This window comes from Maniola hyperantus, chromosome 28, assembly GCF_902806685.2.
Source record: "Maniola hyperantus chromosome 28, iAphHyp1.2, whole genome shotgun sequence".
NCBI lineage: Eukaryota > Metazoa > Arthropoda > Insecta > Lepidoptera > Nymphalidae > Maniola > Maniola hyperantus.
The window spans coordinates 2282993-2300765 of NC_048563.1; the positions used below are offsets into that span (position 1 = coordinate 2282993).

At 37.8% G+C, this 17773-nt stretch overlaps 2 protein-coding genes across 6 annotated transcripts in view; one reads left to right on the forward strand and one right to left on the reverse strand.

Moving 5' to 3' along the window:
- Window positions 1–17773, reverse strand: part of LOC117995089 (oxysterol-binding protein-related protein 8-like) — an 83340-nt gene that overhangs the window by 24547 nt on the left and 41020 nt on the right. For 3 of the 5 annotated variants that reach the window (XM_069508349.1, XM_069508348.1, XM_069508350.1), the window contains 3 exons: window positions 17018–17158; window positions 15182–15302; window positions 13788–13830 (listed from right to left, as the gene is read on the reverse strand). In XM_069508349.1, the coding sequence (XP_069364450.1) occupies window positions 13788–13830; window positions 15182–15302; window positions 17018–17158 (305 nt within the window). Of the gene's footprint in view, window positions 1–4829; window positions 8371–9459; window positions 9561–10955; window positions 11121–13787; window positions 13831–15181; window positions 15303–17017; window positions 17159–17773 lie in introns of those variants that run through there. The other 2 variants (XR_011238379.1, XM_034983087.2) reach the window with 2 other exon arrangements.
- Window positions 1071–2981, forward strand: LOC138404449 (uncharacterized). The gene is made up of 2 exons (XM_069508421.1): window positions 1071–1186; window positions 1737–2981. The coding sequence occupies exons 1-2, from the start codon at window positions 1138–1140 to the stop codon at window positions 2960–2962; spliced, it is 1275 nt and encodes a 424-aa protein (XP_069364522.1). The 5' UTR covers window positions 1071–1137; the 3' UTR covers window positions 2963–2981.

Genomic DNA, 17773 nt, shown 5'->3' on the forward strand with positions numbered 1-17773 from the left:
CCAATTCAACGAACAGTACCTACTTAGCAAGTAGGTAGGTACATGAATTTTGATTTTTGGAGTCATCATAATTATGATCAACCCATTGCCGGTATTCATTACTGAGAACGGGTCTCCTCTCAGAATGACTAAGGTTTGGCCATAGTCTACCACACTGGCTAAAAGCGGTTTGGCATACTTCACACACGTTTGAGAATATTATGGAGAACTCTCAGGCATGCAGGTAACCTAACGATGTTTTCCTTTACCGTGATATTAGACAAATTGCTTAAAACGGAGGTACCTAGTTAGGCCGCGAATACACCTGTAAGATTTACTCCCGTTAGTAGCTTACATGATTATTTGATTAACTTACGACAGAGGCGGCCTTTACAAAGGCAGCAATTACACTTGTAAGTAGCTTACAAGATTAACTTACGACTAACTTAGGTAAACACTCTTTTCGTGTCTAAAAGTGTCATGTACCTTAGTAAATTTGTTGTCAATTAATTACGTAAACTACTTACGTGAATAAAACTTACAGGCGTAATCGCGGCCTTATGTAAAAATTCTTACAATACGCGGCAGAAAATATTTTACATCGGCCTAAAGAATGAGATTTCGGCTTTGTAGAGCGTTGACTCTGTCACTCATACCGATGTGACGTTTGGTCGGTCTCTACGACAGTGACAGCGCCCTACGAAACCGCTATATCTTTTTAAAGGTCGATGTACAATATTTTCTGCCGCGTACTGTACAATTGTTGTTAGCAGTTGTCAATTAATTACGTAAGCTACTTACGTGCGTACAGCTTATAATAGCGTGTAATAGCAGCGTTATATAACTCCAAAAAGTACCCGGGATCGAACCCCGACCTTCTGAATCTGAAAAGCCTTCTATTTAGCCTAAATATAGCCTTGATAGCCCAATAGGCGGATGCCTATTGGGCTATCACGACTTTCCTTCTCGTCTTTGGACTCTTTTGGAGTAGGTACGAAACCGTAAAAATAATTAATTTCAACGTACAGAAATCTTATAAGTAGAATTTTGTATTTAGGAAATAATGATAATGATTTAAGAAATTCCAATTACTTTCGTGAAAACGTATTCTCAAACGAAAATTGCGATACAATGAAGTTTACTTAGTTAAGAATCATAATGTTAACGAATCAAATATTTTTATTAACACTTTATTTCATTTTTAATGGTAAGTTGTTATATTGCAAGGAATTTTGGAAAAATTATGCTACATCAATCTATCCTAATATTATAAAGAGGTATGGTTTGTAAGTTTGTTTGTAGGAAGTAATCTCTGGATCTACTGAACCGATTTTAAAAATTCTTTCACCAGCAGAAAGCTAAATATTCCTAAGCGACAGACTCATCGATATAAATGACAAGATATGGTCAAGCGAACAAAATTGACGGTTTAGAAAACAAATAAATCAGCGCCACCTTTTAGATACTAATGAACTACCGGTTTGAAATGCAGACGTCACTGAGGTTGCATAACAACTACGCACCAATGAGTCGGTGCCATTTTGTTTGTTCAATAACCCCGTCCATACGAAGTAATATATGAGTCCCTACGAAAATAGTAATAAGCTACCCATGCGAAGCGGCGGGTCACTAGTCATTGAAATTTTTCACTAAAATTTTTTTGTTAGAAAAGAAAATATTGACGAACATCCAGGCGGTGGTGGTCGCGTCCTGGGTTCCTGCCATCGCAAAAATTAACAGAATTTCTTAATTTACAGTCAATGTTAAAACTACAAACTCAAAAATATTTTTCAAAATACAAGAGCCCGATGAATTAAATCGTTACAGAAACGTAGTAGATATAATCGATAACCGAAACTCCAGAAATGATGATGTTGAATTGGTTGCTAAAGCTCTTCAAATAATAAAACAAGAAAAAAATGGTATTGCCGCTATAAAAATTAATAAATGTCTATCTACCTATTTCGGAAATACGAAAGAGAAATTCAATTGTATTAAAAGACTTATATACAAAGGAAATACTGAAAATTATTACAGCAAACCATATTTTTATACGAATTTCTTTAGTAAAGAAAGAATACCATATAAATACAAAAACTTTGATAATCGTTTTAAAGATTTAACTAAATCTGGCAAGGAAAATAATTCAAAACGAATGTTTCAAACTATAATTAATTTTTCTCAAGATTATTTAGATATTAATGATCTATTAAGATCGAATAACGAATTTACTGACGAAGAACCTGTAGATATTAAAAATATTGAAAGCACTAAATTACATGTTTTCAATCCAATACCATTTGAAAATGCTGATGATTTGAAAAGTTTACGAGATTTGTCTCAAGATTATTTAGATCCGTATGATCTCTTGAGAACGAATGCTGAAATGGATCAGGAAACACCTAAAAAAATTAAAAACAGTAAAAAATTATATATATTCAAGTTGATACCAAGCAAAAATGAAATTAATAATAATTTGAGACAGTTTAAAAATATTCCGAATAAAAAAGAATTAAACAATTTGAGAAGATTCGGTAATATTGTTCCTAAAGATGATTTTATTCAAAAGAAAATACTCCGAACAGATTCAATTGAAAGTGATTCTAGTTCTTCTAGCGACGAATCGAAATCAGAAGAGGAAAAAATAGTAAACAAAGATTTAAAAGGTAAAGATAAGAAAGGAAAAAGATTCCAAGTTACAGATAAAAGTGAGCAAGACATTTCTTCTTCTTCTGAAGATATAAGTAATGAAAGTGATATACCAATACAGAGGCCTATAGAAATTACAAACAAAGATAAAAAAGTATATTACATGCAAGCGCCGAATAGGATTATGAAAATTAAAAAAGAGGGTAGGCGGAGATTGCCGATTTTTTTTCCGAAAAGGTATCACTGGAACGAGGAGGACATGAGACATTTGCAATACTACTGGTTCAGCGGTCGACAAGGGAAATATTGGGGGCACCATAAAACACCTTATTAAATACAATACGAGTTTTTTTTATTAATAAGCTAAGTTACAACTCTAGCAATAAAACTGGAGTTCATAGTCAAAATAGTAATATGCAATGCGTTGGGGTTGAATATGACACATGTCATTTGAATGGCCCCATGGAGAAGCCCTAGCCCTAACCTAGTTAGAAGTTTGTGCTGCCGGTTGAGTTTGTTGTCGGCTCTTCTCAGACCGGGCGCGATTATTGGACCCTCGTAGCTTTAGTTTTAAGTAATAATAAATAAATATCACCACTATACCTTACAAATCCAACTTCCGACTATCAAAAAGTATAATTTACTAGCTGATGCCCGCGACTTCGTTCGCGTGGATTTAGGTTTTAAAAAACCCCTAGGAACTCTTTCATTTTCCGGGACAAAAAGTAGCCTTTCTCACTCTCCAGGTCTTTAACTATACCAATGCCAAAAAACACGTTAATCCGTTGCTCCGTTGCGACGTGATTGAAGGACAAACCAACAAACCAATAAACCAACAAACAAACACACTTTTGCATTTATAATAAGAGTACTGATTACATATTTTGTATAAATTACTTGAATTTATGTTTATGTAAATCGTTTTAATAGAAGCTACTTACGTAAGTAAAACTTACAGGTGTAAACGCCGCCTTAGGTAATTAGGTATGAAATAAAACACCAAAATAAATTGGAAAAAAATATATATTCACTGGATAAAACAACAAAAATATCAACAATCTAATGATCTTATCTTAAAATGCGCAATTTACACAAATCATGACACAAAACATCATAGAAAACACATCATAGGAATAGTACACTAAGAGCCAGTGGGCTAATTGTTCAGAGAGTTTACGCCGGTAATTTTTACATAAAACCCAGCCAATTGCGACTCAGACTCACGCACCGAAGGTTCCGTACTACAGTCGTATTTTTTCGATATTTTGCACAATAAATTAAAAACTAATATGCATAAAAATAAATAAAAATCTGTTTAGAATCTACAAGTAAAGTCCTTTTATATGATATCCCACTTGGTATATCAATCTTACTTTGAAACTTGATAATACTAATTATTTCCGATTTTCGCCACGCGCCAAGATAGCCTTGTCGCACTGTAAGGACTAAAACTGTACTTTTGACATGACAGTTGACACAAAGTTAAAATGGCGCGTGAGTACTCATTTTGTACACATTATACATTGAATTTTAATTGATATCTTTCCGCGTTTTGACCGCAGTTTGTATAACTGGAGCCGGTTTAAACCCATTCAACAAAAAGTCCACTGAATCTCGACCAAATAGGAATACAATCATAATAATGAATAGGTACTATATCTACAATAATGTAGGAAAATAGGTAAAATTACATTAATAATAATTAATACTTAAAAAATGGCAACACCATAGTATAAAGAACTTCGACGGAATACTACCGAAAAGTTTCGACTACAATACCTCCGAGTTTCCATCGAATGGTAGGAAAATGGCATTTCACTCTGGCAACACTTTATTTCTAAGTTTGACATTAGAATTGCCGCCAATAATTGATTATTGCTACAATATGTGTCAGGTAAAATGAACTCTGGCTTTAAACCTGCGCAGTGGGTGAATTTATCAACCATGTGACAGTATTTGGTGGTACGAATTAGTGTGTTCTGCCATGCTATTGGTTCGTCAGTCAACCTTTTATTCTCGCACTGTAAGGTACAGTACTTATGGCCAAAAACATTTCCTCCACTTTTGTCTAGGGGTCTTTTTACCTGACAGCATATTCTGTATAGTAGTCATTTTAATATACCATTTTTGACATTTCTCAGTATTATACACAATCTGTCAATATTTTTATTACTATATCCGCGGAAGGAAGTTAGCATAGCGCCCTCTCTGTTACGTAATCCCATACAAATGATAGAGACAAAAATCTTAGTGGGCGCTTTTTTTATTTATTTATATTTTATTCATTATAGGCAAACACTTGAACCATAATCACACCTGATGGAAAGTGATGATGCTGCCTAAGATGAGACGCGTTTACCTAAAAGATGCCTATTCACTGTTGTTTTAAAGATACCCGGGTTGTAATTGGTAGGAAACACATATTATCGTGGAAGAGTATTCTGATTCTGATAGAATGATGACGCAAAACGTTTCGTGCATGTAGATGGGAGGCGCTAACTATTTTGAGTCACCAACCAATCACAAACGAAACTATGTCATTTGTATGGGATTACGTAATAGAGAGAGCCCTATAAGTACTAACTTCTCTCCATCGATAGAGTATATAACTTCTTAGAAACTGTCAAAGCGGTTGAGTAATATGGCTTAACTGTACAGTGCACGCAAAATAAGTGCCAGCCTGTAGCAATATTCAATTCAATGTCAATAAATAATAATAATTTTAGGAATTATTAAGGAAAATAATATGGCGATTTAGAATATAACTGCAGCCTGCGATAGTTTTATAAAATTTAGTATCTAATTTTATATATTAAATATTGTTTTTTTTTATAGTATTATTTTATATAAAAATGTATTAAGCGAATCTACTCGTACATTTTGCAAGCTTCGTGGCAAATATAAAAATGTGTAGACATCGTGTTTTATAAACTCTATCCCCGGAAAGAAGTTAGTAAAGCGCTCTCTCTGTTACGAAATCCCATCCAAATGACAGAGACAAAAATATCAGTGGGCGTTAACCATTTTGAGAGACCAACCAATCACAAACTATTCTATGTTTCCGAATTGAATTTCGGATGTTCGAAAACATGTTTGTGATTAGTGATGCGGTGCCTCAAAATGGTTGACGCCTACTGATATTTTTGTCTCTGTCATTTGTATGGGATTACGTAACAGAGATAGCGCTATACTAACTTCTTAGAGTAAATACTAGTAAATTACTTGATAATTTACATGATTTTAATTAGAAAACGAATAAGTACCTATAGCCTTGTTTATTTATGTATATTTTAGTTATCCTTAGTTTGCTTAAAAGGTAAACAAGTACAGTACGCGGCAGAAAATAATGTACATCGACCTTTAGAATGACATTTCGGCTTTGTAGAGCGTTGTCTCTATGGTGTCGTAACGTATTGTCGGTCTCAACGACAGAGACAATGCTCTACAAATCCGCTATCTCCTGAAAGTCGATGTACATTACTTTCTGCCGCATACAGTAGCTTCTTGCTGAAATGCGGTAGAGGCGCACTATACGCGGCCCATACGACGTTATCATCGCGAACTGACAACAATGAAATCATGATACAAGTGAAAAACCTAACTCCAGAGGTTTTTTCCACTTTAGTGCCCGGCAAATCGCGTCGCTTACGCGTTTCTCCGAGAAAGCTTTTTGCGATTTAATTCTCTTTTAAGCAAACTAACTGTTTGAAACATGATTTATTTACATTGTCATAAAAAGCAGGCTGCATTAAAAAAAAAAAAAAATGTCAAAAAAAAATAACAAGAAATGTCGAAAATTTTGGAAATAACAATTAAGAGTGTCTTTATGTTAATTAACAATTATGAATTAATTTATTTAATTTCTATACACAAAAATCCTTTTTGTTATAGTCCGTAAAAAATGACTCCTCACGCGCCACTTTAACTCTGTGGATCAACTGTCATGTCAAAAGTACGATTCACCTTTAAAATAAGGACTACAATCGTACTTTTGACATTAAATTTGACACAAAAAATTAAAAGTGAGTCGTGAGTCATTTTTTTATCAAAGCCAGTGTGTAGTTTCGCATTATATTTCGCGTGGATAGAATAGTGATACAAGTGACTGTGCGATAAAAATAAGAATAGGAAAGAGTTCGCGCCATATTGTGGCCTCTTAACATTTACTACAGTGCGCGGCAGAAAGTAATGTAATATAGGTATGAGAGACAAAGACAACGCTCTACAAAGCCGCAATGTCATTCTAAAGACCGATGTACATTACTTTCTGCCGCATACTGTAACTCAGTGTCTAAGCCCGCGATTACACCTGTAAGTTTTACTCGCGTAAGCAGCTTACGTAATTAATGGTCAACAAATTTACTAAGGTAAATGACACTTGTAAGAGAGTTAACATTAGTAAATCTGTCGTAAGTTAATCATGTAAGCTACTTACGTGAGTAAAACTTACAGGTGTAATTGAGGCCTAACAATTGATTTTGAATGATAGGCACTGAGCTCATTTGACTCTCCATCGCCCGCTGAGTGGCTCTGAGCTTTCTTATGAGGCCCATAGTTAGCGACCATGACTGTGATATCGACATCGAATTTCACTATTTTATCAATGCGAATCGAACTATAGCTAAAAAAATACGACATTTTTATAAGTTATAACATATGAAAACCATAGGCAAGTTGAAAACAGTTTTATTGTCTGTCTGTCATACCAGTTACGACGGGGTGACGACCCTCAGAAGTGAGAAAAATAGGAATAGGCCCGAGATAATGAGTTACCAATATAGTTTATTAGTTTTAAAAATCTACCAAAATGGTATCATTTTGCAAGACGCAAAAACAAGTTAAATATTTCTACCAAAATGGTAGTAACACAAGTATATTATAGAATTAATAATAATAATTGTAATAAAAAAACATAATATGTATTTAATTATAATAAATTAACACAAATTACGTATGAGGCTAAAATATCTCTATCAAAATGGTAGTAATATACTATAGAATGAATAATTCTAGTGAAAAAACTAACTATTTAATTACTATAGTATTATGAAAAACAAATTACGTATGAGGCTGAAATATCTCAACGAGAGCCTCAATAGCTCAACAGCATAGGAGTGGACTGAAAACCGAAAGGTCGACGGGTCGAACCCGCCCGTTGCACTATTGTCGTACCTACTCCTAGCACAAGCTTGATGCATAGTTGGAGAGGAAAGGGGAATATTAGTCATTAAACATGGCTAATATTATTCTTATAAAAAAAAAGAATCTCTACCAAAACGGTAGAATTTTTAGCGCTTCAGCGTTCTGGTACGATGCTGCGTTGAAATAGATAAGGGTATAAAGCTTTATAATATGTTCGAAGTATGAATACAAAAAAGTCTCTGCCATGATGTGACGTCCTAAAAACGTCATCTAATACAAAACCATCCTACCATTTGCAATAATATCCAACTTTTGGAAAAAAATGATTTATATATAACAAAATAGACGTACAGACAGACAACCAAACCGGGTAATAAACTAATTTTGGTCGATGTACAAAGTATCAATATTACATTAAATTATTTATTTATTTATCAAATGTTTACAACACTGGCAACACTCAGTCTTTGTGGTAGAAAATCCAATTTAGTAACGCTTGCAACACCATCGCGAGGACGAAACCGCCAAACAGATCCCACGAGTGGGATGAAGTGGGCACCCTGCCCACGTTCTGGGGTCTGTAGGCTGCTGCCCTTTGCCCTAGAAAAAAAAACATTATAACCTCTCGCCTCTCGAATGTGAAGGGTCCTCCACGCTGGCCAAGTGTAGATTTGGCAGACTTCACACACCTTTGAGAACATTATGGAGAACTCTGTGGCATGCAGGCTTCCTCACAAAGTTTTCCTTCACCGTTAAAGCAAGTGATATTTATTTACTTAGAACAGAAAATACCACTTTTTTAATATATTTTTAAATCTTCCTGGCGGCCATTTTGATTTTTTATTTTATTTTATAGAAATACACATTTTGTGAAAGTTTTAACTCTCTGCCTATTGCGGGTCACTAGATACAGCCCGCTGACAGACAGACGGACGGGCAGTGGAGGTTTAGGGAAAGATCTATAGAGCACACTCTGACTTTGCTTAGACTTAAGACAGTTAAAATGAGACAGAATTTGTATATCCTCACATATATACTCACGTTTTAACTCAATGTTAAGTCTGAGCAAAGTCAACGTGCGCTCTATAGATCTCACGAGTATGAGAAATCAGTACTCTTGAGTGTGTTTGTTTGTCCTTCAATCACGTCGCAACGGTGCAACGGATTGACGTGATTTTACATGGGTATAGATAAAGACCTGGAGAGTGGCTTAGGCTACTTTTTATCCCGGAAATTCAGTTTTTTGTTTTTGTTTAATAGAGATAGCGAGCAAACGAGCAGGCGGGTCACCTGATGTTAAGTGATTACCGCCGCCCATGAACATTTGCAGCACCAGAGGAACCGCTGATGCGTTGCCGGCCTTTTAAGAATTTGTTGGTCCGCCCCTTGAATAACCCCATGTTGTAATGAAGTGGGAACACCGCCGATGGGAGTTGGTTCCACAGTTTGCATGTACGTGGAAAGAAGGATCTGGCGCAGCGGACGGTCGAAGTGCACCAGACACTCAGAATACTTGTCAAAAAAGCACTGTATCACCCCAGTAGACAATTGTGAAGTCAGGAGTCGAACCTAGAGTCGCTGTGGGATGATCTCGTTGTTGCCCAGATGGTCTACTCCAGCGGGATTTTTAGAAAACCTAATTCCACAGGGACGAAGTCGCGGGCATCAGCTAGTGAACTATAAATGTACCTTCGCTCAGGCTGTCGACGGTTTTGGTCAGGCGTTCTAGGGCCAGAGACTGCTCGCGGAGCGACGCGTCGATCGAGAACAGTGTCTGTTTCAGAGTTCGTCTGGAAAAATAGTACATTACAGTCCAGGCCGGAAATAAAGCTATTGCCTGCCGAGTAGTATTGGAAAACCTAAATCCACGCGGACGAAGTCGTGGGCACGTCTAATACAAAATAAAGTTAAACCTTAAAATATTTCTGCTGCATTTTTTATTTTTTTTATTCAGATACAAGTTAGCCCTTGACTGCAATCTCACCTGGTGGTAAGTGATGATGCAGTCTAAGATGATAGCGGGCTAACCTGGAAGGGGTATGACAGTTTTTATTAAACCCATACCCCTTTGGTTTCTACACGGCATCGTACCGGAACGCTAAATTGCTTGGCGGCACGGCTTTGCCGGTAGGGTGGTAACTAGCCACGGCCGAAGCCTCCCACCAGACCAGACCAGAAATTTAGAAATTATAAAATTCCAAACCCCTGCCAGGAATCGAACCCGGGACCTCCCACTATTAAGACCACAGCGCTCACCACTGCGCCAGGGAGGTCGTCGAAATTTTGGTGCATAATTTTGGTGGAATTGATTTAGATCGCTTATGTGAAAAATGCTAAAAAGAGCAACCGCCGAATTTCTTGCTGTTTCTTTCTCGGTAGGAAAGGCATTCCGAACCAGTGGTTGCAGCTGACGATTCAAAAATACTATTTTTTTTTTAATAATTTTTTTTTGAAGTGGCAATGTGGACATAGTTCGAGAAGGGTGCTCAAATGACGACCTCGTACCGGAAGACGCAGTGTTGGAAGACCCCCCACTAGTGGACGGACGACATCAGACGAGTCGCAGGGAGCCGCTGGATGGCGGCGGCGCAAGACCGTGGCGTGTGGAAGTCCCTACAAGAGACCTATGTCCAGCAGTGGACGTCTATTGGTTGACGATGATGATGATGATGACATTTAGATCGATTATGTAAAAATGCTTACAGGTTACGAAGCTGAAGTGGCAATGTGCAGGACACATAGAAAAAGGTGTTAAAATGGCAACCTCGCATCGGAATGTGCAGCGTAGGAAGACGTGGGGGGTCTTCCAATAGGGGTAAAGTGGACACGTGAAGTCCACATCAAGCGAGTCTGCGGTAGCCGCTGGATAGCGGCGGCGCAAGACCGTGGCGTGTGGAAGTCCCTACAAGAGACCTATGTCCAGCAGTGGACGTCTATCGGTTGACGACGATGATGATGATGATGATGATGAGGATGATGATGATGATCATGATGATGATGATGATGATGATGGTGATGATGATGATGATGATGATGATGGTGATGATGATGATGATGATGGTGATGATGATGATGATGATGGTGATGATGATGATGATGATGATGATGATGATGATGATGATGATGATGATGATGATGATGATGATGATGATGATGATGATGATGATGATGATGACTATACTTACGTGGAAGTCTTGGATCGCCTGGCCAGTTCGTCGTGGCTGTCCGAGTCGCTTCGCTGCGTCAGCTCCCTGATCCGCGCCTCGCCCGAACTGCGTACCGGTACGTTGCGTACCGACGTTATCACGAAATCGTCTTCGTACTCTATCACTTCTTCCGGTTGCCAGGGACTTGAGGGGAAACAATTACACCGTGAAAAGTAGAAACACTACTATATATACTACTAGCAGTTGCCCGCGACTTCGTCCGCGTAAAATTTCTGGATGAGCTTTGAAATTTTCCCGCTGCATAAGACCTCACTTACCTACTCACTCAGTCTCACCTTAAGGCACGAAACCCAGAATACCTAAATGCCAATTTACATATCTCTAACTTCAAAAACATAGGATTTTCATATAACTTTTCAACCCCCCTTTTACCCCCTTATGGGGGAATTTAGTTAGATCCTTTCTTATCTGATACCTACCCCCTAGAAAGAACCTACGTTTCCAAGTAAAAATAACAATAGTTGAAACTTTTCTATAAAAATTTTCATCCCTATTTTACCACCCAAGGGGGGAATTTTCCAAATTGACTTATACAGATTTTTATTATTTAAAGCTAATAACCTAAATATCGATTTTCATGTCTCTAACTTCAAAAACATAGGACTTTAATACAACCTTCCACCCCCCATTTCACCCCCTTGCGGGGGGATTTTCTCAAAATCGTTTCTTAGCTGACACCTTCGTCTTAGAAGGAACCTACCTTCCAAATTCCAAGTTTGTAGGCTTTATAGTTCCTGAGATTTCGTGATTAGTCAGTGAGTGAGTGAGTGGTATTTCTCTTTTATATATTTAGATTTAATACTAAAAAATGTGTTAAAAGTATGCTCCTAAAAAAACCTAAAAATTAAAAAGAGCAACCGCCGAGTTTGTTGCTGGTTCTTTTCGGTAGAAACGACATTCCGAACCAGTGGTAAATTAAAACTACCTGACGATTCATAAGCACTTGTAAAAAGTTTACACGAATAAAAAACATATTCACTTATAATACCACAAGAGCTTCAAAATTATCGGGTATTTCCCGATAGGTTCGTTGCAAACTGGAAATGCCAGATAATTTTGAAGCTCGTGTGGTATTCGGGGGATTATTTTTCCGTCCCAAATGTCGGCCAAAATCTCCAATTTTCACAATTGAATTCAACCTGTCAGTTTGACGTGTGGACTTCAACTACCAGAGAAAATTTTCAAAAAATTATCAGTATAATACCATGTAGGTTGTACCACGTGACGTCGAATGGTGCAATTCTATTGGTCGACATTTGGGTCGAAAAATAATCTATTCTATTCTTTAGGTACCGTGGATACAGGACTACCTAGTGTGCTTGGACGATTTAAGTGTGGGTACCATAACACAATGTTATAATTGATTGAACTATGGTTAATATTTTTTTCTTCTTTTTTCATTTTAATCCCCGCAAATTGCTAATGCGCGTGGCCGCCATTTTAGTGACGTCAGCACTAGACTGAAGTTTCCAGCTGATGGTGTATTTTTATTTCGGCTGAAGTCAAAATGACGTCATTTCGATGTTAATGAGACATGGTTCCAGCGCAATAGCAATTTGCGGGACTTATAACAATAAAATAAGTAAAAAAATCTTAAGTTAAACGGTTTCATTATCATCATCATCATCATGATCAACCCATCGCCGGCTCACTACAGAGCACAAGTCTCCACTCAGAGTGAGAAGGGTTTTGGCCATAGTCTACCACGCTGACCAAGCTCGCGAAGTTTTCCTTCACCGTTAAAGCAAGTGATATTTTAATAACTGAAAAAATTCATTTGCTTATAAAGAACCGTAATAATGGGGAATGCACTAAAGCAAAAAACCGGCCAAGTGAGAGTCAGACTCGCGCACCGAGGGTTCCGTACGACATTTTGCACGATAAATCAAAAACTATTATGCATGAAAATAAATGAAAATCTGTTTTAGAATCTAAAGCCCTTTCATATTACTTACTTTGAAAGTTGAAAATACTAATTATTCACATTTACAATTTTTTATGTGCGATGTAACTAAATTCACTGTTTTCGGATTTATTCCTTTACTTGTGGTATAAGTATATTTTTCTTAGTTTATTAGCTTGTATTTCTTTTTTTCTGTGTTTTATAAATTGTATCATATCAGTTAGTTAGTGCATATATTTATTTAAGCATTGTTTTGTACACATATTAAGGGTTAACGCTTAGATCTTATTCTATTGTTTTTTATTTTTATTTGGTCCATTTATAGCTGAAACCTGTTTTGTGTGCCTTTATAATTTTGAGCCTCTATAGCTCAATCGGTATAGGAGTGGACTGAAAACCGAAAGGTCGACGGTTCAAACCCCGCCCGTTGCACTATTGTCGTACCTACTCCTAGCACAAGCTTGACGCTTAATTGGAGAGGAAAGGGGAATATTTCTCATTTAACATGGCTAATATTCTTTATACTAAAAAAAAAAAAAAAAAAAAAGACCTACCTACCTACCTTCTAGGTCAATGGGAAGTACCCTATAGGTTTTCTAGACAGAGACGATTTATGTGCAATCAGTACCCCTACTATTATAAATGCGAAAGTGTGTTTGTTTGTTGTTGTGTTTGTTGGTTTGTTGATTTGTTGGTTTCTCCTTCAATCACGTCGCAACGGTGCAACGGATTGACGTGATTTTTTGCATGGGTATAGATAAAGACCCGGAGAGTGACATAGGCTACTTTTTATCCCGGAAAATAAAAGAGTTCCCACGGGATTTTTAAAAACCTGATTCCACGCAGACGAAGTCGCGGGCATCAGCTAGTAAATGAATAAAACTTACCTTGTACTGGTGTGATTGTATTTCCACCCTTGATCAGTGATTCCTGAAACATCAAAGAAATTCACATTATTTATTTGCCGAAACATGTATGCGCTTTACAGATAACAGAACGCACCAGAAAGTAATGTACATCGGTCTTTAGAATGACATTTCGGCTTTGTAGAGCGTTGTCTCTGTCACTTATACCTATATTATTATACCGCTGCGCCAGATCCTTCTTTCCACGCACGTGCAAACTGTGGAACGAACTCCCATGGGCGGTGTTCCCACTACATTACAACATGGGGTTATTCAAGGGGCGGACCAACAAATTCCTAAAAGGCCGGCAACGCATCGGCGGCTCCTCTGGTGCTGCAAATGTTCATGGGCGGCGGTAATCACTTAACATCAGGTGACCCGCCTGCTCGTTTGCTCGCTATATCTATTTAAAAAAAATACTAGCTGATGCCCGCGACTTCGTCCGCGTGGAATTAGGTTTTTCAAAAATCGCGTGGGAACTCTTTGATTTTCCGGGATAAAAAGTAGCCTATGTCACTCTCCAGGTCTTTATCTATACCCATGCAAAAAAAATCACGTCAATCCGTTGCACCGTTGCGACGTGATTGAAAGACAAACCAACAAACAAACACACTTTCGCATTTATAATAAGGGTACTGATGACGTTTTGTCGGTCTCAACGACAGAGACAATGCTCTACAAATCCGCTATCTCCCTAAAGGTCGATGTACATTATTTCCTACAGCGTACTGTACCTGTAGTTTATACTAACAAACAAGTTATCACGTACTGTACCTGCGCAGAAATCTTATTTTTGAACTAGCTTATGCTCGCGACTTCGTTCGCGTGGACTACACAAATTTCAAACCACTATTTCACCCCCTTAGGGGTTGAATTTTCAAAAATCCTTTCTTAGCGGATGCCTCCGTCATAATAGCTATCTGCATGCCAAATTTCAGCCCGATCCGTCCAGTAGTTTGAGCTGTGCGTTGATAGATCAGTCAGTCAGTCATTCAATCAGTCAGTCAGTCACCTTTTCCTTTTATATATTTAGATAGATGGCGCGAAAATGGCTCCGATTCTCTAGTCTCTCTCTAAACTAAATTTAGAGTATCTGCATCCTTTTCTTTTTACTAATGCTAAAAAAGGAACGGAACATGAGTTTCACATTTAAAGACAAAATTTTAGTGCACAATACAAATTTAAACAGGAGGTTCGCGAGTGCGTGCTAAAATCACGGGTTTTACCATTTAAAAATTAAATTTAAAACTGTCAAACTGTGTCTGTCCTTTTCATATTACATTAGTAAGAAGAGCATGTGAATACTCTAAAATTAGGTTGTGCTCAGAATTAGCCCTAATATCTCAACCATTTATAGTGCGCGTAAAAAGTTTTACCTTCAGGCGGCAAGGCCCCGTCGCCTCGGTGGAACAGTCTAGGCATCCAGGGAGACACTAGGTTCCGTGCCCGGGCTCGCTGCGCTTCTTCTATTACCGTTTTTTGTTCTGTCGCTACTATCTGTAAAGAAAGAGATATTGTGACTAATTCCGTTGTACACATTCTCTAAACTAAACTAAAATGACACGTCTAAATCTGTTGCTATCCCTTTCATAATGTTGCTTGCGGAAAAGGATAGCACTATATTTTGACATGTTAATTTAGTTTAGTTTAGAGATTGTGTACAAGAGAATTGGCCCCAATACCTACTAAATAAATAAATAAATAAGCCTACCTCTAATTTTTTTTTTTAAATATTTTGTATATATATACGATTTTTTTTTAAATTATCTTTTTTTTTTTTCTTTTTACCTTCGTTCATTTTTTTTCAAATTATTAATACCTTTTTTTTTGTAGTAATACCTACTACTATCTGTAAAGAAAGATAATGCCGGTTGTTGGATTTGTAAGAGATAGCTGTGGTGATAATTCTTATGCGAGCTTAAAACTAAAGCTACGAGGGTTCCAAACGCGCCCCGGTCTGGTGAGGCCCACAACAAACACAGCCGGGATTTTTTTTTATTATGGCAGACAACAAAGTAATCCTATAAGGGTTCCGTTTTTCTTTTCGAGGTATGGAAACCTAAAAAAATAAAAACTATAAGTTTCTATAGTCTGACCGAAGTCAAAGAATGTTTCATAGATTTCCGCCTAAAGCCCGGTATCCACCGAAGCGGAGAGAAGAGGAGATGCGTTCAATCGACCAACCAGATTCAAAATAGATGACGTGAAAAAATTATCACGTTATTCTTTAAAAATCGGATTGGTTTACTATACACCTCTCCTCTCCGCTTCGCTTAGGTGGATACCGAGCCTTAGGGTGAGATCTATAGAGCGCACTTTGACTTTGCTCAGACTTAAGATTGAGTTAAAACGAGACAGATCTATGTGAGAGATATAAATCTGTCTTGTTTTAACTCTGTCTTAAGTCTGAGCTAAGTCAGAGTACGCTCTATAGATTGCGCTTAGACTTTGGTATCAAGTCTTTAGTTAATGCTTTAGAGCCTCAGTAGCTCAACGGGTAAAGGAGTGGACTGAAAACCGAAAGGTCGACGGTTCAAACCCCGCCCGTTGCACTATTGTCGTACCTACTCCTAGCACAAGCTTGACGTTTAGTTGGAGAGGAAAGCGGAATATTAGTCATTTAACATGGCTAATATTCTTTTTAAAAAACCGGCCAAGTGCGAGTCAGTCTCGCGCAATGAGGGTTCCGTAATTCCCGTTGTGTAACAGTGTTACTCAACGCGTTGTGTAACAGTGTTACTCAACGGGAATGTTTTGAAATTTTTGGCACCTTGTGTCACAGTGTGACTCAACGGGAATAACCCTTCCGTACAGTCGTACGGAATACAGTCGTATTTTTTCGATACATTTTGCACGATAATTCAAAAACTATGATGCATTAAAACAAATAAAAATGAGTTTTAGAATGCACAGGTGAAGCCATTTCATATGATACCCCACTTGATATAGTTATCTTACTTAGAAAATTGAAAATACTAATTATTAGTTCATGACCACAATTTTACTTTTTTGTGTGATCTAAGCCTAAATTAACGGTTTTCATATTTTTCCCTAAATGTCAGCTATAAGACCTACCTACCTGCCAAATTTCATGATTCTAGGTCAACGAGAAGTACCCCGTAGGTTTCTTGACAGACAGACAACAAAGTGATCCTATAAGGGTTCCGTTTTTCCTTTTGAGGTACGGAACCCCAAAAATGGTTGGTTGTTACCTGATCCTCGTTGTGTATAGCCTCTGACACTTTGATCCACAGCCTCTGCGACTCCCACTCTTGTTGTTTATCTAACTTCACCAGGTACCTCGGCAGTCGATGTTCCTTTAGTATTGCTACGTCTAAGAGGTTGGTTTCTTCCTGTAAACCGACAATTTTCATCTCATCATCATCATGATCAACCCATCACCGGCTCAGTACAGAGCACAGCCCCCCGATTGTGTAAGAATAACCATTTGCCTAAGAATTTGCCATAATGTTTTCAAAAGTGTGTGAGGTCTGCCAATTCACACTTGGCCAGCGTGGTAGACTATGGCCAAAACCCTTCTCACTCTGAGACGAGACCAGTCCCCCAATTGTGTAAGAATAACCATTTCATAGCTATCGCAATCGTCAAGAAATTATGCCCTTTGATTGGTTGATTCGCTGTTTACATTTTTTCACAGCCAATCAAAGGGCAGAATTTCTTGACGATTGCGATAGCCATGAAATGGTTATTCTTACACAATTGGGGGACTGGTCTCGTCTCAGAGTGAGAAGGGTTTTGGCCATAGTCTACCACGCTGGCCAAGTGTGAATTGGCAGACCTCACACACTTTTGAAAACATTATGGAAAATTCTTAGGCATGCAGGTTTCCTCACGATGTTTTCCTTCACCTTCACAGCAAGTGACGGAGCAGTTATTCAAGGGGCGGACCAACAAATTCCTAAAAGGCCGGCAACGCATCGGCGGTTCCTCTGGTGCTGCAAATGTTC